Source organism: Hyperolius riggenbachi, chromosome 9, assembly GCF_040937935.1.
Source record: "Hyperolius riggenbachi isolate aHypRig1 chromosome 9, aHypRig1.pri, whole genome shotgun sequence".
NCBI lineage: Eukaryota > Metazoa > Chordata > Amphibia > Anura > Hyperoliidae > Hyperolius > Hyperolius riggenbachi.
In genome coordinates this window covers 222,536,270-222,557,787 of record NC_090654.1, presented here as the reverse complement: position 1 = coordinate 222,557,787, position 21,518 = coordinate 222,536,270, and the positions used below count along the sequence as shown (strand labels likewise).

Sequence of the window (21,518 nt, the reverse complement as noted above, 5' to 3'; positions counted from 1 at the left end):
TTAAGTTTGGCAATTTTTCTGCAATTGCGTTTAGCGCTTCTATAGCACTGAAACGCGATCCCTGGGAAATTGCCTGAAAATGGTGCTGGCTACACGTTTGCGTTTAGCATTTTTGGGCGATTTGCGGCGATTAGCGCAAATCGCCCAAGTAAGAATGGGCACAAAGGGTTTCATTGCACTAGCGCTTTCAAAAGTGCTAGCGTTTGAGCGTTTTGCCGAAATCGCCGGCAAAATACTCAAGTGTGAATGGGCCCTAAATGGGCATCAACTCGCTTATTAGCATCCTTTAACAACTAGAAATGATACTAATAATTACACCTTGCATGCAAATTGAATGCAAATTGTATACAGTATGGCTCTTGCAAGTGCAACTGGGGTAGTCAAAACTGGCAGGAAGTGCACTCCACTTATCTAACAAAACCACAATAAAATGTTAGGACACCGTTATTACTGATATCTCATTCAACATCTCTAACCACCTTTACCGATCATCCAAAGTATATGTAGGTAAGCTTGAATAAAGTTTTTTTTGTATTTGTATCAGCACATCAACATTATAAATATATGTGTATAAAGTAACCATATGATGAAATCGTCCATTCTAACTACAGCACAGCCGCATATAATAAAACAGCGGCCAGCCTCGCTTTATAAAATATAGCAATACAAAAAGTACTGCAATTCTGCAAAATAGATCCGTATTTCATAACCACTCCGCAGCAGCTTTCCATGTTCCATAATGTGTCACACGCGCATGCGCAGAAAGTGCGTCACCCACCAGCAAAAGGGGTGTCATGTCAGCTATTGCAGCCTCTCAGATTTTGCAGCCCCGCATGCGCAGTAGGAGCCTGCGCCCCATTACATTGTGCAGCCACGTGTGAAACATCCTAAATATCTCCACTTCCGCACCACGTACACCCCCGAAATTTGCAGGGGATGGAGGGGACCCCCACATCTAGCTCTGTGCCGAATTGCAGCCGCCGAGCCCCGCTGGTTCCCGAGACTGATTGCAGAAAACCTATCTCGGGAACTACCGGGGCTAGGGGGCTGCAATTCGACACAGAGCTGGATCTGTGGGTCCCCTCCCTCCCCTGAAAATTTCGGGAGTGTACGTGGTGCGGAAGCGGAGATATTTCAGCTAAATAATGTCTAACTTCCCACTGAGCATGCGCGATACTCAGTGAGGAAGGCTGCTTCCGGGCTGCAATATCTGACATTACAGGGGCAGCATCCGATTGTGCTACTCTAGAGTCTAGACTAGAGCACTCCGTATTGCGCATGCTCAGTGGAAACTTCAATCAGACAGTCAACAGCACAGCAAGTTGCGACAGGCTCTGTTGACGTCAGTAATATGCGACAGTGTTGATATATGTGAGACATTTTACCCGGATGCGAAATATGTGAAGTACGGAACGAAGTGTGACTCAATTTGCTGGTTGTAGTTCCTGTCCTGAACAGGCCGGTATTGTATACACTATACTATTAATGCTGTTTTCTGTACTGTAACGTGTCGCCTAGCCTGACCAGTCACAGCGTGGCTACAGCAGCTATGGTGTTTTTACTTATTTATTTATATAGGGCCCACATATTACGCAGCTCTGTACAGAGTATATATTATCTTGTCACTAACTGTCCCTCAGAGGAGCTCACAATCTAATCCCTACCATAGTTATATGTCCATAGCTCCCAACTGTCCCTTTTTCGGAGGGACAGTCTCTCTTTGGGAGCCTTGTCCCTCTTTCTATGTAGTAGCAGTAGGGGATTGTACTGTTTGGGTTGTGTGAAGAAACCCGAGTGCCCGGAGAAAACCCACACAGACACAGGGAGAACATACAAACTCCTTGCAGATGTTGACCTGGCTGGGATTCGAACAGGAGATCCAGCGCTGCAAGGCGAGAGCGCTAACCACTATGCCACCGTGCTGCGTGTATGACTTCATGTTTAGACACTCACATAGCTTACATTCGATCCCTCCCAAAAAAAACTGATCATTTTAGCGTTTGATAAGAGTGGAAAGGTTAGGCTAAGTTCACAATGGTCAGTTACGTAACGCAAGTGTCATTATGAATGTGGACTGCAATATTGCTGGACATAGACTTTTAGTATCACAGTGCAGAAAACCGTGCGTTTTGTATGCGTTTGCAAAAACTCATAAAGTAGTCTAGTGCCCGATTATGGTGCCCATACATGGTACAATAAAAACATTCGATTTTCCAGTTTATTCAACCTAAACAATCAAATTGAATGAAAGTCGAAAATAATCTTTTTTTTTTTTTTTTTTTTTCAATCAAGAAAAACAAATGATTATCCTGTTTGGATTTACAGTCAATAATGGAAACCGCTTTATAATCTATCTAACGGAAAGTTATCTAATAAAAAAAAAAATCAAAAAATCGTACCTTGTATGGGCACCATTAGTGTGTTCCTAGCCTGATACAAATGCTGCATACAGCGAGTTAAAAATAACTTTATCTGTTTCAACCCATTTCTGTGAACAGACCCATAGAACTGTATGGTGAGTGAGTTGACATGCAGAGTTATTCTGCAGTGCAACTGAGCACTGTGAACTAGCTTAAAGCAAACCTGAACTGAAAATTAAAAGTTTAAATAAACATACACAAGCCATACTCCTCTCCCACAGAGTCCACTCATCAATCTATTTCTCCTCTTCCACATTTTGTTTTTCAAAACATTTTTTCACTAGCGGTAAACATGTTAAACATGATAGCCAACCTAAATAGCTCTATGGATAGATTTCTGGGACACTGGGAGCTGTGGGGTAATAACTATGTTCAGTAATATGATAAGGTTAATAGATTGCCTAGACCTAGTGACAACTGGGATTATGAGAAATTCTGAACTTGATTGGCCTGCAGATAACAGAATTAGGATGGGGCTATATGATGACATTAATACATAGTGTCACGGCAATACAGTGATAAACTAAGATGCACTGTGTTATGTATTTCTATGGTTTTTTTTTACCACTGTGATCAATGGAATTCACGGTCCTCCATTTTAAAAATAGCAATGACCCTGTAACAGCTTCCAGGTCAGCATACTGTTAAACTGTAATATTGCCCACTTGAGCCATAGGCAAACATGGACATTACCTTGCACATCAGTTGTCCTCTCAGTTATAACTGACAGCAACTGATATATTTTAGTTCTGACAAAATATTGTCAGAATTGGAAGGAAACTCTAGAAGAAAATGTTGTAATGTAATAAAATGTAATATTAATTTGCAAGTACATCATGTGTAAAAAAAAATAAATGGTGTTTTATTGCTAGATACTGTCTAGATATGAGATGGGTGTATCTTAAAAGAAGAGTGAGAAATAGCAACATTCAAAATGTATTAGTATCAATGAGCCACTATGATAACTGATTGAAAGTCATAACTAGATGGTCAAAAAATGATTTCTAGTGGGTGCTGCCACTGCCCACTTGTGTGATTTTTTTTTTTTCCCCCCTATTTTAACATTTGTTGGTGATCTTTAAAATAATTCCCAACTCTGAAGGAACCAGCACCCCCCCCCCCCCATCTCCACCATTGTTCTAGTGCCCCCAGCGATGAGGTGCAGAGGAGGCATTTTTTTAGAGCTATCATCAAGTATGGGTAAGGCTGCTATTAATGTGACCTTATTTATCTTTTATGTTGTCAGGTCCATGTCAAATATTTGCAAAACTATTTATTTGAGATGTGAAGTAGTGGCCATGTGACCACATGAAGCGTTATAAAAAGTCAAAACAGCCATACACAGGTCATACTTGCCTCCTGTGTAGTCTACTCCTCAAGCTCTTTCTCCTCTCTTGCATCGCATTTGTCCATTGTGATCAATGGAATTCTCCATCCTCCATTTTAAAAATGGCCATTACCCCCTAACAGCTTCCTGGTCAACACACTGTTAAACTATAATATCACCCACTTGAGCCATGGGGAAACATGGACATTACTTTGCACATTCAGTTGTAACTGCCAGCTGCTGATATATAACTGACAGCAACTGGTATATTTCAGTTCTGACAAACTGTTGTCAGAACTGGAAGGGATCACTGTAAGAAGAAAATGGTGAGCTGCTTAGAGGAACTGATAGCGAGGTAAGTATGTAATATTAATTTGCAGCTACGTCATGTATTCATTTTAAATAATTTTACTCGCTTATGGTTCCCTTTAAGAAGGGCACTGTTAGGCTGGTGACACACTGCTGTGGTAGAAGGGGATGAGCCTTTTACTTCCATGCATGTGTCTTGTAACTTATGCATATGCTAGCAGAAAGTTGAACTAAAACCTGGAATAAGCACATGACCTTTCTGTTTGGATCGTAAATTAAAACTAATAATCATAACAACAAAAAATGTGAAAGAAAAGGTGATGTTTAGAACCTCTTTGCTATTATTGTGTTACGGTATGTTTTAAAACTCCAGTAAGTTCCATGAATTATTTTTATTTACCTCTTTTTATGCTTTTAGTGGACACATGTTTAATAACTGGTTTGGATACATTTTTTTTCTACTTTTAGGGCACAGGAGCGTATTGAATGTTTTCCACCAGTAAGGTTTAAAGCTGTCATTATGAACCGATCACAGATAGAATATGATGCTTACGCCATTGAAGAGCCTAGTGATGAAGAGAGAGCCAGTAGCAGGTATAATATTTATCGTGATTCCTATGTTTCAATTCCACCTATATTTCCGTTCAGCCTTGTGGTTCACATACTGCAGATACCACTGTGTCTGTCTAACTCTCACCAGACAGTGATTGAGCAATAACTATTCTGATTCATGGCCCATTGAGATGGCAGTTGAAACAGTTGCAAAATTGATATAAATAGTATTGCTACCTCCCAGCCTAGGCAATGCAACCGAGGTGTACAAGCCACAAAATTAGCTGAACAGTATGACTAATCCTATGAAAGGTAAATCAATGTATTTGTGTAATAGCTATATACTGAGGTTTTTGATTTAAGTTTTACTTAAAGAGAAACCGTGACCAAGAATTGAACTTAATCCCAATCAGTAGCTGATACCCCCTTTTACATGAGAAATCTATTCCTTTTCACTAACAGATCATCAGGGGGCTCCGTATGGCTGATTTTGTGGTAAAACCCCTCCCACAGGAAACTGTGAGGACCATGGTTCTGGCAGTTTCCTGTCTGTGAACCTCGTTGCATTGTGGGAAATAGCTGTTTACAGCTGTTTCCAACTGGCAAAAAAAAACAAGCAGCAGCTACTTCCAGTGACATCACCTGCCAGCAGTAAAAATGACACCATGTGATAAATGTCAGAATGTAAATCAGGGAGAGGAAAGCTTTTACAATGGGCAAACACTGACTAAATCAAATGATTTATTATACATAATTATTGTAAATTATGTTCCTAGTGTGTGGCACACATCAGATAGATTCCTGTCAGATTCGACTTGACAGGCATCTGACAGAAATCTATCTGATGGTCAAATCTGCTGCAAATTTATAAGTGTATGGCCACCTTTAAGGTGTTTTTCCTTTGAAAAATGCAGAACACGCAGGGATGATAAAGGGGCCCATACACTGGTCGATTTCAGTCTATAGAATCGATCGATCAGAAATTAATTCTTTCAAATTGATTGATTTCTGACCGATTTTGATCGATTTTGATAGATTTGATCTATGTGACAGGATGGAAGATCTAGATCGATCTGCTGCTGGTAGCAGATCCGATGGCCCATAGAGTTACATTTGGTCTTATGATCCAATAATGCATTTAGATAGATTTCGAATAGATTTCATTCTGAAATCTATTGGAAATCTGTTCCTAGCGTGTGGCACACATCAGACAGATTCCTGTCAGATTTGACTTCATAGGCATCTGACAGAAATCTGATGGTCGAATCTGCTGCAAATCTATAAGTGTATGGCCACCTTAATTGTGTTCTGTAATCCCATTTCCTGATCACATTATGCCTTTTTAAGTATAAAGCTGGCCATACACTGGCCCGATTTGCTGCCGTTTCGACAGCAGATTCGATCACTGGGATCGAATCTGCTGCCAATCGTTCGCGCTACACGCCGAATTTCGATCCATTTCGTCCGATCCCGTCGATCGCTCCGTGCGGAAAATTACCGTCGATCGCCCGCGGGTAGGGAGTGCGTTGCTAGCGGCGTTCGAGTGCCCGACGACCGACGCAATAGAGCGGCAATACATTACCAGCTCTGCCGGCGCCACTACCCCCGGTCACCGCTGCTCCGTGTCCGCGCTGGTCTCCGGCATGCTTCAGTTCCTCCTGCCCGGCAGGAAGTTTAAACAGTAGAGGGCGCTCTACTGTTTAAACTTCCTGCCGGGCAGAAAGAAGTAAAGCATGCCGGACCTGGAGACCAGAGCGGAGACGGAGCAGCGGTGACCGGGGGCAGTCGCACCAGCGGAGCAGGTAATGTATGCGGGCGGGGGGAGCGGCGGCAGCACCACCACAACAGATTGTGAACGGTTTCAGGCTGAAATCGGTTCACAATCTGTTTGCAGTAAAGGTAGCCATACGATCCCTCTCTGATCAGATTCGATCAGAGAGGGATCTATCTGTTGGTCGAATCTGATGGCAAATCGACCAGTGTATGGCTACCTTAAAGAGACTCCGTAACAAAAATTGCATCCTGTTCTTTATCATCCTACAAGTTCCAAAAGCTATTCTAATGTGTTCTGGCTTACTGCAGCACGTTCTACTATCACCATCTCTGTAATAAATCAACTTATCTCTCTCTTGTCAGACTTGTCAGCCTGTGTCTGGAAGGCTGCCAAGTTCTTCAGTGTTGTGGTTCTGTGATGCATCTCCCCCCTTCTGGCCCCTCTCTGCACACTGCTGTGTGTTATTTAGATTAGTGCAGCTTCTCTCTGCTCTATTATCTTTTACAAGCTGGATAAATCCTCCTCTGAGCTTGCTGGGCTTTCACATACTGAGGAATTACATACAGACAGAGCTGTCTGCACTCTGCAGGAAGAAACAGCCTGACACTTCAGTGGAAGATAGCTGCAGGGGGAAAGAAACACACAAATGATCTCTTGAGATTCAAAAGGAAGGGTGTATACAGCCTGCTTGTGTATGGATGTATTTTCTATGTGTGGACATACTGTACATCAACCTACTTCCTGTTTTGGTGGCCATTTTGTTTGTTTATAAACAAACTTTTTAAAACTGTTTTTAACCACTTTTAATGCGGCGAGGAGCGGCGAAATTGTGACAGAGGGTAATAGGAGATGTCCCCTAACACACTGGTATGTTTACTTTTGTGCGATTTTAACAATACAGATTCTCTTTAACAGAATTGGGCAAAAACACAACTGCACAAAAAATGCAGCAGGCACTGCATTGTCGATGTGGCAATAATATAATTGCGTCTGTGAAAATGGTGCTCTGCGATTTACATTATCCCATCAGCAGCACAATTGGCAAACTGCATAGATTTTGGAAATCGGATAACGCATGTACTGGAAAAAGGCCCTAAGGACACGTTTACACTAGGGCTGTTTGTGCAAGATTCCACTCACACAAATGTGGATTGAGTGTCTCAGCCTATTGAAATCATCAGTCCGCTTCCGAATTTGTGTGCATACAACATTCTGAAGCATGCTTTAGAATTCTGGAAAATACTCAATAATCTGAATCCTCATAGCCATGCATGGCAGGGCTACAGGGATTTGAATGCGTAATCGGCGTGCACAAGGGCTGGCGCTAGTGGAAACCCGCCCTTACTGTTTTTACATGTATCAGACACTCTATGTCTATGTATACATCTAATGTCTATTTATGTATAATGTAGTGTATGTATTATAGTCTCGGGTCAGATAGGGAGGAAACTGGAGTGCCTGGAGGAAACCTACGCAGACACGGGTAGAACATACAAACTCCAAGCAGATAGTGCCCTGGCCAGTATTCAAACCGGCAGGAGTGCTAACCACTATGCCCCTGTGCTGCCCATCGTTCATTACTGGAATCTTTGAAACACAACCAATCAGGATGACACACAGCTTGCCAGAATAGCTGAAATATCAACTTTAGATATCCTGTCCCATAGAGCCATATCAATGCATGCTATGCACGCATGACAACCAGAAAGTCAGAAAACAGGCTGTATGCATGTTGGATTGATGTGGCTCTGTAAAATGTATTATATATAGGCTCACTATACACCAGCGCTTCTGGATGTACACCCTTGCTTTCTGGGGCATAAAAAGATGGTTTGCATATTCAGGAGTGATGCATCATGGCAAACCACAGTTGCTCACCTAAAGCTGAAGTATCACAAATACCTTCTGTTTTTAAAGGCAAAATTGCATCCCATTATAGACAAAGATGACTATTGAGGTCAAATTCCTTTTCAGTTTAAAAGTATCCTGTTCTTGTTCTTTATAGTTCAAGGAATTTAACAAACTGTATTAAAGGTCTTTATCTTGTTTTGATTTGCATATACTACCCGAAAATATTGCAGTATCTTTCTTAAAGTGTAACTGAGATGGGGGATTTAAAAGAAAATATACATACCTAGGGCTTCCTCCAGCCCCCTACTTATAGGTCCCACATTTTCTCCTCCGCCTACTCGTTAGTCCACAACTGGCCTCGGTAAGTCGGCACAGGCCATGCGTGCTCCTCCGCCGCTCTCCACTCGCTGGGAGCGGTATGCGCCTATGCAGTAGTACTGCAAAGGTGCAGAAAGCTTTTGGCGATGGGAGTGCGTGGCTGCGCATGCGCAGTTGGCCTCGGCCAAAGGAGGAAGTGCGCGGTACTGAGTCATGGAATGCTCCCCATTGGGCGCGTGCAAGGTTTTGTGGTACGCATAGAAGCGGAGGGAAGATGGGTAATTAACCCCCTCTGTCCCAGCAGCAAGCCTGAACCAATTATGCCTCATTACGATCGCGAATTCGAGTAGCTTGCTACTTGTTATTGACTCGTGAGCTCATCACTATGTGAGAGGGGCAGGAAGGCTCTATGCACAGGTCCCCAACCTTGTCCTCAGGGCCCATCAACAGTACATGTTTTGTAGAAAACCACAAACATGCACAGGTGAGGTCATTAGTGTTAGAGCAGAGCTGATTAATTACCGCTATGGATTTCCACAAAATATGCACTGTTGGTGGGCCTTGAGGACTGGGCTGGAGGAACACTGCTCTATAGGACCCAGAGCCTTCCCTCTCCATAGGCAAGTATCTGTTTTGCTTTTAAAGTTCAGTGTTACCTTAATTGCGTTGTAGCATCTTGTGCTGTTGTATTTTTAAAATTGCTGTGATTTTCAGCTGCTAAGCTTAGTGAAGTGCTTCACTTTGCAATTCCCTTCACTGGCTCCCTGTCCCCACCAGAATTCAATTTAAACTGCTCTTGTCTGGCATACAAATCCATCCGCGATACCTCCCCTTCATAAATCTTGGAACTTGTCCAGAGATACTCCCCAACCCGCTCTCTTGCTCCACTCCAACGCTATGGCTGTCCACCCCTCGCATCAGTTGCTCACTCGTGAGGCTCCAAGACTTCTCTAGAGCAAGCCCTATTCTACAGAACTCCCTCCCCTCTGTTCTCCAATGCTTACCTGCAGGGCTGTGCAGTCCAAGTCGGAGCAGTTTTAGGTACCTGGAGTCTGAGTCAGTGCTTTCAATAAACTGAGGAGTTAGGGTCTGATGATTTTTGAACCAAATCCATAGCCTCTGTAAAAATTAGACTAAGGAGTCGGAGTTGGAGCAATTTGGTTACCTGGAGTCTGAGTTGGTGGTTTCATAAACTGAGGAATCCCCTCCCTTGGGCTTACATCTTCCCCCAAATGTGTCACTCTCCCCCACCCTTTAGATTGTAATCCTGTTTAGCAGGGCCCTCCTTCCCGTGTGCTCTTCTCTGCCACCATATGGACTTAGTTACTCATTAACTATATTTATCCCTACCTTGCAATCTGCACACCATTGTTTATTGTTGAACAGGTAGTTCCTGATTAACAAACGAGATAGGGACTGTGGGTTTGTTCTTAAGTTGGAATGCTTTTCCACCTCTGTCCCCTGTACCTCCTCTGTGCCCCCCTTTGCCTCTGGTGTCCCCTTCTGTGTTCCCATATGCCTCCTCTGCACCCTCTTTTTCTTCCAGTGTCCCCGTCTGCTTCCCATGTGTACCTCTATTTGCCTCCTTCTATCCTCATTTGTACCTCCTTGTGTTCCCCTTTGTGGTTTCTTGTGCCTCTTCTGTGTCCACCGTGCCTTGCTGTGTCCCCCCCTTCCCCATGCCTCCTTTGTTTCTCCTTGTACATTATCATGCCCCCGTGCCTCCTTTGTGTCCCCCTGTACATTATTATGGTCCCCTGTGCCTGCTTTGTGTCCCTCTGTGCCTGCTCCCTGGCTCCATGTGCCTGCTTCGTGTGCCAATGGCATTTGAGCTGCCTCTGTGTCCCCTGCCTCCCCATCCTGTGCTACCTGAATATATGGCAGATGTAATCTACTCAACCCCCCTCTGGAGTCAATCACTGTGTGGCATTCCTTTCTGCTTACAGCTCACTCTAGCGCTTAGCATTTCCTCCTGCATTATGCGTAATTAGATGCTTCATGCGGTGGGTGAGGCTGGATGCTAGCGTTAACTGTAAGCAGAGAGTAATGTCACATGGCGATGGACTCCGGGGGGGGGGGGGGTTTATGTGAGTAGATTACATCTGGATCAATGACTCGTTCATGTAAACAGGTCGTTCGTGTGTTGGACATTCATAAGTGGGGGACTCCCTGTAATCCCTAGCTATTGTACAGCGCTGTGTAATATGTTAGTGGTTTATAAATAAGGTTTAATACTATAGTGTATATTTCTGTCTCTCCAAAGCTCTGAAGATGAGTTGGATGTACTCTTACATGGAACACCGGATCAGAAAAGAAAGCTAATTCGGGAATGTCTGACTGGAGAGAGCGAGTCCTCCAGTGAGGATGAGTTTGAGAAGGAGATGGAGAAAGAGCTGAGTTCTACCATGAAGACGATGGAAGGAAGCTGGAAGCCCCAGGAATCAGGCATGTGTAGATGCTTCCAACATGAGAGATGTTTGAGTACAGTTCTAACTCTGAAAACAGCCCTAAAGTGAAATTCCACTCTGTATAGCGCTGCTCTTTGGTCCAACTATTCTGGTCTTTACAGGTTGTACTTTGAACTCCTGCTCTTGATTATCCTCTGAGTGCAAGCAGTTGCCTGGTAGCCTTGCTGATCTATTTGCCTGCAGTCGTGTCTGAATCACACTAGAAACAAGCATGCAGCTAATCTTGTCAGATCCGACAATAATGTCAGAAACATCTGATCTGGTAGAGGATCAGCAGGATAGCCAGGCAACTGGTATTGCTTAAAGAGTACCCGAGGTGATGCGTGGGGGCAGACGGGACACAGAGGCATGTTCCCTGCTGCAGGACATTCCTCTGAGTCCCCCACACGCCGTGCTATCAACCCCAGAAATTAGTGACAAGCGTTGGTCGCAATTCCGGAGGGTAAGGGAGGAGAGGTATTCCCTGCTCAAAACACCCACTGGGGGCGTTGCTGCAGGCTTTCCTCAGCTGCCATTGGGCAGCTCTGTCTCTCCCTGGCCTCGCCCCCTGCTGCTCCCCCACCTCCCTGCACGCTATTTTGGGTGAGGACTGGACCTCAGCGCTCACGACAATGAAACTGAGGGAATGCAGGCCAAGGGAGCAGTGGAGAGCGGTAGGGATTGCCACTACTTGATCTGCCAGCTCCCCAGATCAGGTAGCATTGGTTTTATTATAATTTGTCCCCACCTTGGGTTCCCTTTAAAAGGAAATAAATATGGCAACCTCCATATCCCTCTTGCTTCAGTTATCCTTTAAGTATACCCAAAAAACAAACCCCAAAACCTTGGGTCGAAGAGTTTTGTGCTGTAATCACATCTCAGCTGCCATGTGTCATTAATAATGTAACAATGTAATGTATCAATACTCATTTGGCGTATTTTACCAGAACTCATGTCACTGCGATGGCAGGGCCTTAAATTCAGCCTATTCTCTGTACAACATCTAGATTGTCCAGGTTTTTTCAAAAACTTCTCTGACCTTCCTTGCATAAAAGATGCCCTATTTTTTTATATCCTGAGGTCCAGTCCTGATACCAGATCCTTAAAGAGAATCTGTATTGTTAAAATCGCACAAAAGTAAACATACCAGTGCATTAGGGGACATCTCCTATTACCCTCTGTCACTATTTTGCCGCTCCTCGCCGCATTAAAAGTGGTTAAAAAACGTTTTAAAAAGGTTGTTTGTAAACAAACAAAATGGCCACCAAAACAGGAAGTAGGTTGATGTACAGTATGTCCACACATAGAAAATACATCCAGACACAAGCAGGCTGTATACAGCCATCCTTTTGAATGTGTTTCTTTCCCCCTGCAGTTCTCATGCACTGAAGTTTCAGGCTGCTCCTTTCTTCCTGCAAACAGCTTTGCCTTTGTCTGTAATTCCTCAGTATGTGAAAGCCCAGCCAGCTCAGAGGACGATTTATCCAGCTTGTAAAAGATAAGAGAAGAGAGAAGCTGCCCTAATCTAAATAATACACAGGCAGTGTGCATAGAGGGGCCTGGAAGGGGGAGTTCATAGCAGAACCACAACACTGAAGAACTTGGCAGCCTTCCAGACATAGGCTGACAAGTCTGACAGGGGAAAGATATATTGATTTATTACAGAGACTGTGATAGCAGAAAGTGCTGCAGTAAGCCAGAACACATTAGAATAGCTTTTGGAACTTGTAGGATGATAAAAAACAGGATGCAATTTTTGTTACGGAGTCTCTTTAAGATTAGTAATCAGGGGTGTGCCCCAGTTTTGGACCACCAATGCTTTAGTGACATTAATGTGCGGACCATGAAGCCCTTGTAGCATTTCATACGCCAGTTTAGGTTCAATAGGAAGAATTGGAGATTAAAGGGACATTTCTCTGACCAATCCTTAGACCCTTTGCCAAATGGGGATCAGAAGTGGATAACTTCATAGAACATGAAGCAATGAGCCTAGCTCAGACTTGCAGTAGTGCTCTTTGTCAGGGTTCAATCTCAGGGGAGTATAGTACCAATCAGTGTGAAAGTAGGAAAGGGAATATCAGCACTATGTGAAAACTGAACAGGCTCTGGGGTTCGGGTGACTCAGTGTGCCTTCGGATTGTACACAAACAGTCCAATAACTTTCAGAGAGGAAAAGATTCTAAGCACCAGGTGAGATGAAAATCTCAGCGCTTTATATCATCCCCAGAACATGACAGACACCTGCAAGGCGTACAGGCGGCCTGACAGTCGTTTTGCAAGTCTCTGAGGAAGCAAGCGAGTCTCGCAAAACAGCTGTCAGGCCGCCTGTACGCCTTGCATGTGTCTGTCATGTTCTGGGGATGAAATAAAGCGCTGAGATTTTCAACTCCTCTAGTGCCTGGAATCTTTTCCTCACTGAAAGTTATTGGAGTATAGTACCAGCCGGCAAGTATTTTGTTTAGATAATTTCCTGTATTCTTGCAACAACTGATTTTTTTTTTTTTTTGGGGGGGGGGGGGGGGGGAGATGCATAATCACACTTGAAACAGGCTATTGCTAGTGCAGAGTTCTCATCATGACAGCATGTGCTCAAATCTACATTTTTATGTATTTCAGGAGCATCAACAAGCTCTGTAGCAATTCCAGCAGGGGGCAGCAACCAGCAGTACTATGATGAAGTCTATTTTGATTCTGACTCAGAGGAAGAAGGTGAGACCGACGCATCACAAAGACAGATTTTCACCACATTTTCATTTTAAAGGAGTTTCACTGGCTTCTGTAATAAAAAAAAAAAAGACAATACATTTTGTGATTTATATAAAAAAATGTTTTCCTTCAAACATAATTAACACCAACTAAAACCGGAAATACTGTTTTAGTAATTCCTAAATATCTATCTAGATCCGGAATCCTCAACCAGAGTTCCCTGGAAACACAGGGTACCTGAGGTCTTTGCAGGGGTTTCCTGGTATTTTCCCCTCCCGTGACGGTGGCAGTATAACAAGCTGGAATAGAGTACTGTTATAGGAGAGCATTATAATTGTGGGGTCTAAAGGAAGAAACACTAAAATGCGCAAGTATAATGGTAAACACTGTAAGGGCCCATTTACACTTAATCAGTTGGTACACGTTAGTACGAGTTGGTACGCATTTTTTCCTTAGCAGTGCATTGTGAAAAAGAATTCAGTTAAAACTTTTTAAGTGTGAACTGTGCCATAGGAAAACATGGGCATTACTTTGAAAATCAGTTTTCTTTCTGTTATAACTGAGAGCAACTGATTATTTGTAAAAGGGCCCTTCGGAAGAAATAAGGAAAGGGGATAAACAACACGGCTGCTACAATGAACAGCCACACCTACTTTTAAAGACAAAGCATCCTGCAAAAAAAAAAAATCCCCCTTTAATGCAGGAGTTCATAGAGAGCCAAAATTATTTGAAGGGTTCCCCTTAGGGTAAAAAGGTTCTGAAAAGCTGCTCTATATCCTTGTCTGAGCACCTGTCCAGGGGGTATGTGTCTGCTGAAATGCCTTATGGACAGCTTCAGCCACGTTGGGATAGACTGCTTTTATGCTACACAGGCAAAACTGGCAGTATCGCATGGAAGAAATTGGGTATTATTGTTGACACAGCTATAGGAAGGAGAAAAGATCAGCCCAGGTTCCTGCATGTCAGGAGAGATTGGGACCTCCTGGAGGAAATCAGACAGCTGACTTCAGATACTGGTCAATATTAAAAACTTTTTCTATCTAACTTTTGAGCGGCAACACATTTTAAAAAGATGCAGTGTTCTCCCCAGGCTTTTTTAGCCGGGTGCTTCACCCGGCTAGTTCTGGTGAGCACCCGGCTGTTATCAGTTCTCCTCCTCTGCTGTAAGAGTTTTGCAGAGAAGCACCTGCCCTGCATTCTCTAATCTAGCCCCACCCGGCTACTTTTTTATGCCACCCGGCTGGAAAAAAATTCTGGGGAGAACACTGAGCTGTAAATTACAAATGTTGTCTGTGTTTAAAGTGAACCTGAGGTGAAAGTAAGCTGATGAGATAACAATATTTATCCTTCTAGTCCTAAAAATTACCCCCTTTTTTTATATCCCATGGTTTTGTTTTATGTTTACACATTTACAAATTAGTGAATATTTTGTTATCTCTGCTCAGTGGCAGCCTATTTAGTGTCCCTAAATGAAAATACATGAACTGTTGACCCTTTTTTGTCTCCCTGTGCTCTCAGAAGTTGTATTCTGGCAGGAAAATTTTTATGGCTGTAATTTTTTTTTTAGCAGTAAGGTTTACTATATTGCTGACAAAGTATGACAAGACAGAAGCTGTCACTTCCATGTCTAAAAATTAACTTTCTGGTTAAAAAAAAAAAAAACTCATAAAACAGCCTTGTTATTAATAGATCTTGCACTGTACATACACGTTTGTCTCCTCCTGTCGGGTACACTTTAACAATAAATCCAGTCAAACCTCAGAGTTTTTCTGTAAGCCATTCAAATAGATGAACACAGCACATGCATTGCAAACTGCCAACACAGTATGGATATTAAAAAGCATTTTTCTGTATTCACCTCTAAACTTAGGCATGCACTGTTCATCGTTGTTAACAGATTAGACCACCCGCTGTCTGAATATATAACTTGGCTTTACCATATGATGAGTGGAGTCTACCCAGAGACCTAAAATAAAATATTAGTGTGCATTTTGTAACGCTAAATATGAGTTTGCGGCATCCACAGCTGGTGTATGCTGCTTTTTCACCTTGTTTTTACTAAATATACTGTAATTACATTAGTTTAAGTTGGAGGTGGTTAGTGAGATGCTATTTTTTTCCCCACGTGATGGAAATTTAGCTGCATATTATATACTGCTTGATATTTGACCAGTCAAATGTAGTTGCTGACAATTTGAATTGGTTCTGCTTTAGCCTGCACACAGATTGCAACAAAGTTTGTATGAACAGGGAAAAAATTGCAATGCATTTTTAAATGGTGTGTAGGAAATTGAATAACACTTAGGCCCTTATCACCTAGGAAAAGAAGTAACTTGAATAAGAGCAATTCTCTCTTATAGAGGTAACACTTCTTGCCCAGACCTGGTAGATGAGATCAAAGACAGGCAGCTAACACCCTTATGAAACTGCTAACTTTTTTTTTTTAATCAGTCACTTAATTTAGGGAAAATTTACTATTCTTTTTTGTTTGTGTGTGTTTATTTCTAACAGAGCAAGGAACGAAGCCAAGACAAAAGAAGAAGCACAAGATGTTGAGCAATGATGACCTGCTGTATGATCCAGATGAGGATGATCGGGACCAGGCGTGGGTAGATGCTAAGAGAAGAGGGTAAGTACACAGTGATCCTATTGTGCTGCTGGCAGTGTTTGTCACCTACACTGCCAGCAGCAGTGTAGGTGGCTAAAGATGAAAATAAAGTCTTTAGTGGCAATAATTCACTCTGCATAAGTGTTTTTTTACATTGGTAAACTACTAGTAGCACGTATTATCGATATATTTTCATCTTTTATTGTAAGTACTGGATTTCATTTTTGACCTAAGATTCCTCTCGGGTCACTTTAAGATCTTTTTTTTTTTTATGTTTTTTTCAACATTTGTTCTGTCTTTTAGGTACAGGAACATGAAGAAGAGCAAGCAGGGGCAGACACAGATGAGCAAATCACAGCCATTACCCAGCAGTGATGCCGTTTTGAACTGCCCGGCCTGCATGACCACACTTTGCTTGGATTGCCAGAGGTCAGTTATAGTTCAGATGCTTCCGCCATTATTATTGAAGTGTGGTACAGGAAAGACGGGGGCGTCCAATGCTTCTATACCCTTCTTGCAACAAACTAAATTGGATCAACTTTAAAGCGGACCCAAACCAAACATTTTTTTAATTCAAAATATTTAGTTGCACCACTCTGACACATACAAAGATAAATACTCCTTCAAGCCTATGAGCAATTCAGTGCATGCATTTCACCCTTATACAAGTGGCAGCCATTACTTCTGAGTCTAGGAGGTTTTAGATCATAGGTTTGTCATCAGCTACCCTCCCTCACAGGGGCGCCGTCTATGTGAAATCTCACACAAGCTGAGATCACCTCCCCTGTGACATCATCAGAAGCAGCCTGTGTTTTGTTTTTGTTTTTTATCTCCTCCACCAGTCTGCCGGATTCTGTCCCAGCAATATGAAAGGGAGGGAGGGGTTCTTCCAATAAATGTAAAATATTTTATATTTGTCATCATGCAGCTGAAAAAAGTCTATTTATTATTATAAGTTAGAAAATAGATTTTATTTCTGAAATCTTGTATTTTAAATTTGGGTCCACTTTAACTTTCTCATCAGTCTCCCTTTTGTTTGCAGCACACAGCTGCAGGTGAGGCCTGGTATTGCATCTGGCTGTTTCTGTAGAAAGAGATCTTATACTTGTATCTCATTCAGCTAAGCTACTTCATGTTTTGTAATCACATTTTTAACTCCTTAGCAGCTTCAATAGAGTTTTCTCGTTTGAGATAAGTGCACTGCTTTTGACCTCAGTTGGCAGAACTCGTAATGCTGTAAATCCTTGGAATGCTTTGATCTCTCTCTAGTAGCAGAAAATATAGAAAGTGAAAGCCTCTGTTATTGTCTTGCACTTCCCTGCCCCCTAAAAAAAGTCTGTTGTCTTGCACTGCTCCCTAGTGACAAGTTGCCATAAATGCACATTACAGCAGTGCTAATTAGAAGCAGGGAAATGTTACATAGTTACATAGTTATTTTGGTTGAAAAAAGACATACGTCCATCGAGTTCAACCAGTATAAAGTACAACACCAGCCTGCTCCCTCACATATCCCTGTTGATCCAGAGGAAGGCGAAAAAACCCTTACAAGGCATGGTCCAATTAGCCCCTAAAGGGAAAAATTCCTTCCCGACTCCAGATGGCAATCAGATAAAATCCCTGGATCAACATCATTAGGCATTACCTAGCAATTGTAGCCATGGATGTCTTTCAACACAAGGAAAGCATCTAAGCCCCCTTTAAATGCAGGTATAGAGTTTGCCATAACGACTTCCTGTGGCAATGCATTCCACATCTTAATCACTCTAACTCTAAAGAACCCTTTCCTAAATAAATGGCTAAAACGTTTTTCCTCCATGCGCAGATCATGTCCTCTAGTCCTCTGAGAAGGCCTAGGGACAAAAAGCTCATCCGCCAAGGTATTATATTGCCCTCTGATGTATTTATACATGTTAATTAGATCCCCTCTAAGGCGTCTTTTCTCTAGAATAAATAAACCCAGTTTATCTAACCTTTCTCGATAAGTGAGACCTTCCATCCCACGCATCAATTTTGTTGCTCGTCTCTGCACCTGCTCTAAAACTGCAATATCTTTTTTGTAATGTGGTGCCCAGAACTGAATTCCATATTCCAGATGTGGCCTTACTAGAGAGTTAAACGGGCAATATTATGCTAGCATCTCGAGTTTTTATTTCCCTTTTAATGCATCCCAAAATTTTGTTAGCTTTAGCTGCAGCTGCTTGGCATTGAGTACGATTATTTAACTTGTTGTCAATGAGTACTCCTAAGTCCTTCTCCAAGTTTGATGTCCCCAACTGTATCCCATTTATTTTGTATGGTGCTAGACCATTAGTACGTCCAAAATGCATGACCTTACATTTGTCAACATTGAATTTCATCTGCCATATATGTGCCCATATAGCCATCCTATCCAGATCCTGTTGCAATATGACACTATCTTCCTGAGAGTTGATGATTCTGCACAATTTTGTATCATCTGCAAAAATAGCAACATTGCTCACTACTGCATCTACTAGGTCATTAATAAATAAATTGAAGAGCACTGGACCCAGAACAGACCCCTGTGGGACCCCACTGCTAACAGTCTCTTAGCGAATAAGAAATAAAAAAAAGTGCTGAAATAAATTGTCATGGAGCACTTGTAAGCCTCTAAATAACTTGGCTGCAGAAGGGTTACGTTTTATTATACAATAAAAGGTAGAAGTTTGCATATATTGCTTACTAAGGTTTTAGATGTTCGGTTCAGATCACCGGCTGAAGTTTGGCTGCAAATAAGCCATGTTTAAAGAGAATCTGTATTCACAAAATGAAGTATAAACAAACATCCCTGCCTGTTTGGGGTCATCTCCTAGCCCCCTCTGTAATATTTTTGCTGCTCTCCGCTGCAATAAAGAGGGTAAAAAAAACTGTTTTGTAAACAGAAAAGATGGCCACCAAAACAGGAAGTACATCAGCAGAGCTGTGAACTCAGTTAATACACAGTGAGTACACAGAGAATTCAGTGAGTTACACATTGAATTCAGTCTCCAGAGGTTATGTGCAAGTTTTGAAAGAGCTCTGTGTCAATGAAGCATGACAAGCTGTGTCTTTAGAGCCTGTAGTCTCGGGTCTGCACTCGTGCAGTCTGACAGGCAGCTTCCTCATCAGCCAGCTATTCTTTGTTCAGTTTATCAGTCTGTGTTTATCAGCCTCGCAGATAGCAGACAAGCTGACAGTGAAAGCAGGGACATTGGCCTCAATTCACTAAGCTTTATCAAACACTTTATCAAACATTTGATAATTTACCTCATGGGTAAAATCTAATTTTGAATTCACAAAGGTGTTATAGATATATTGAACGTTTTATCAATAAAGCATTCGATAAATATTTAACACCTTATTGAATTCAAAATTAGATTTTACCCATGAGGTAAATTATCAAACGTTTGATAAAGTGTTTGATAAAGCTTAGTGAATTGAGGCCATTGTCTGTGAGGAATAATCACAGGAGCACTGGAGGGGCTTGGAAGGAGTTAACTTGTTCACATTACTGAAGAGTTGGTAGCCTTCCAGACACAGACGACAAGTCCGACAGGGGAAAGATAAGTTGATTTATTACAAAGACCGTGCAAGTAGAAAGTGCTGCAGTAAGCCAGAGCACAATGGAACAGCCTTAGGAACTTGTAGAATATGAGAAATACTGCTAAAATTTTTGTTATGGAGTCTCTTTAACTTACAATGGATATGCTATTTTGTTCCTAGATGTCTAATGAATGCTTGTTTTGCTCATTCCTTTGCAGACACGAATCCTACAAGACCCAATACAGAGCCATGTTTGTTATGAACTGCACTGTGAATATGAATGAGGTTCTGAAGTTCCCAGAGCTGCCCATGAAGCACAGAAGGCGTAACCATAAAAAAATGAAAACTTCAGTGGCGGACTCTTCTTCAGAAACCCAGAACACAGAAACCTATCATCCAGTGAAATGTAATGAGTGTTCCACAGAGGTGGCCGTTTATGACAAAGAGGAAGTGTATCATTTCTTCAACGTCTTAGCTAGTCACTGTTAGCAAATCTATTGGTCCTTGTGACCGAACGAGTCTGATGGCAGCCAATCAGAAGGTAGAATCTACTTAAAATTCCAGGACTGTATGGAAGAATAAGACGAAGAATGTGATTAGCATTGTGAAAAGCAAGGACAGTTCTTCCCTTTTAAACCTACAGTTGTTGTTTTATGTACAATGAAAGTGAACGTGGCCTCAATTTATGGATGTTCCTAGTACTCCTATTCACAGCCCTCCATGCCCCCCTTCTCTCCTGCCCTTCCACCACACCATCAGGTGTTGACTTTTGTGAAGGGTCATTTTACACTAAATCAGTTTCTGTCAGTTATAACTGAAAGGACAAATGATTTTCAAATGAATGTCCCTGTTTTGATATGGCTCAGTTCACACTATATGCATTGTAACTGAAAGCTTTTTCACAACACTGCTATGGAAAGTTAAAACACATCTGTTTCTCAAGGTATAGGATGAAAGAGGCCTAAGCTAAAGAATTGATCATCTTGACTATCTGTGTACTGCCAGTATTGGGGGTGGGAGCTTTTATAGAAATTGGGTCAGGAAGGCTTTTTGGAAAATATAATACAGTGCTTTAATTTTTAATATTGTGTTTATTTTCTTTGAGTATTTTATAATTCTTTTAGTTTTTTAATACGAAAATGTTATATGATTGAGGCTCTTGATAAATATGTTATGCAGAGAACATTACTTGTACCCAACATCCCTTTCAAGTACAGGTGATATCGAGGACTAAAGAGATAATGGGCAGTGTCTGAGCAACATTGGCAAGATTTGGAATAATAAAAAAAACCTGTTATAAAGTGTCTAACATTGAGGCAGGGGTCACACTTGAGTCTGTGGAAAACCTCTGCATTTTTTCCCCCAACAATTCATTATAGTTTTGGCACACTTGGCTTGACAGCAGCCGGCTGTCGGCAATAGGGAATCGTATTTTGTTCCTGTAGCAGGAAAACAGACATTACTTCCACTGCACTGCAATTCTCTATTGGGTAGCATGATGTGCATTCTTCACAAGTGTGATCCCTGCCTGACTCTTTGAAGTTAAAGGGAGTTTGAAGTGAAAATAAACTTATGATATAATGAATTGTATTTGTAGTACAGCTAAGAAAAAAAACATGAGCAGCACAAATATTGTTTCCAGTACAGGAAGAGTTAAGAAACTTCA

General features: G+C 42.0%; 1 protein-coding gene across 3 annotated transcripts; it reads left to right on the top strand.

Annotated features, from left to right (window-relative positions):
- The first annotated feature begins 459 nt into the window (after positions 1–459).
- Positions 460–20,935, top strand: EAPP (E2F associated phosphoprotein). 3 transcript variants are annotated; one of them, XM_068251911.1, is made up of 7 exons: positions 460–507; positions 4,525–4,650; positions 10,815–10,996; positions 13,615–13,707; positions 16,216–16,333; positions 16,616–16,741; positions 20,071–20,935. In XM_068251911.1, exons 2-7 carry the CDS (start codon positions 4,577–4,579, stop codon positions 20,339–20,341), a joined length of 864 nt encoding a protein of 287 aa, XP_068108012.1. In that variant the 5' UTR covers positions 460–507; positions 4,525–4,576; the 3' UTR covers positions 20,342–20,935. The 3 variants fall into 3 exon arrangements, with proteins under 3 accessions (XP_068108012.1, XP_068108011.1, XP_068108009.1); XM_068251910.1 differs by lacking the exon at positions 460–507 and adding an exon at positions 1,285–1,458; XM_068251908.1 differs by lacking the exon at positions 460–507 and adding an exon at positions 1,285–1,462.
- The last annotated feature ends 583 nt before the right edge of the window (positions 20,936–21,518 follow it).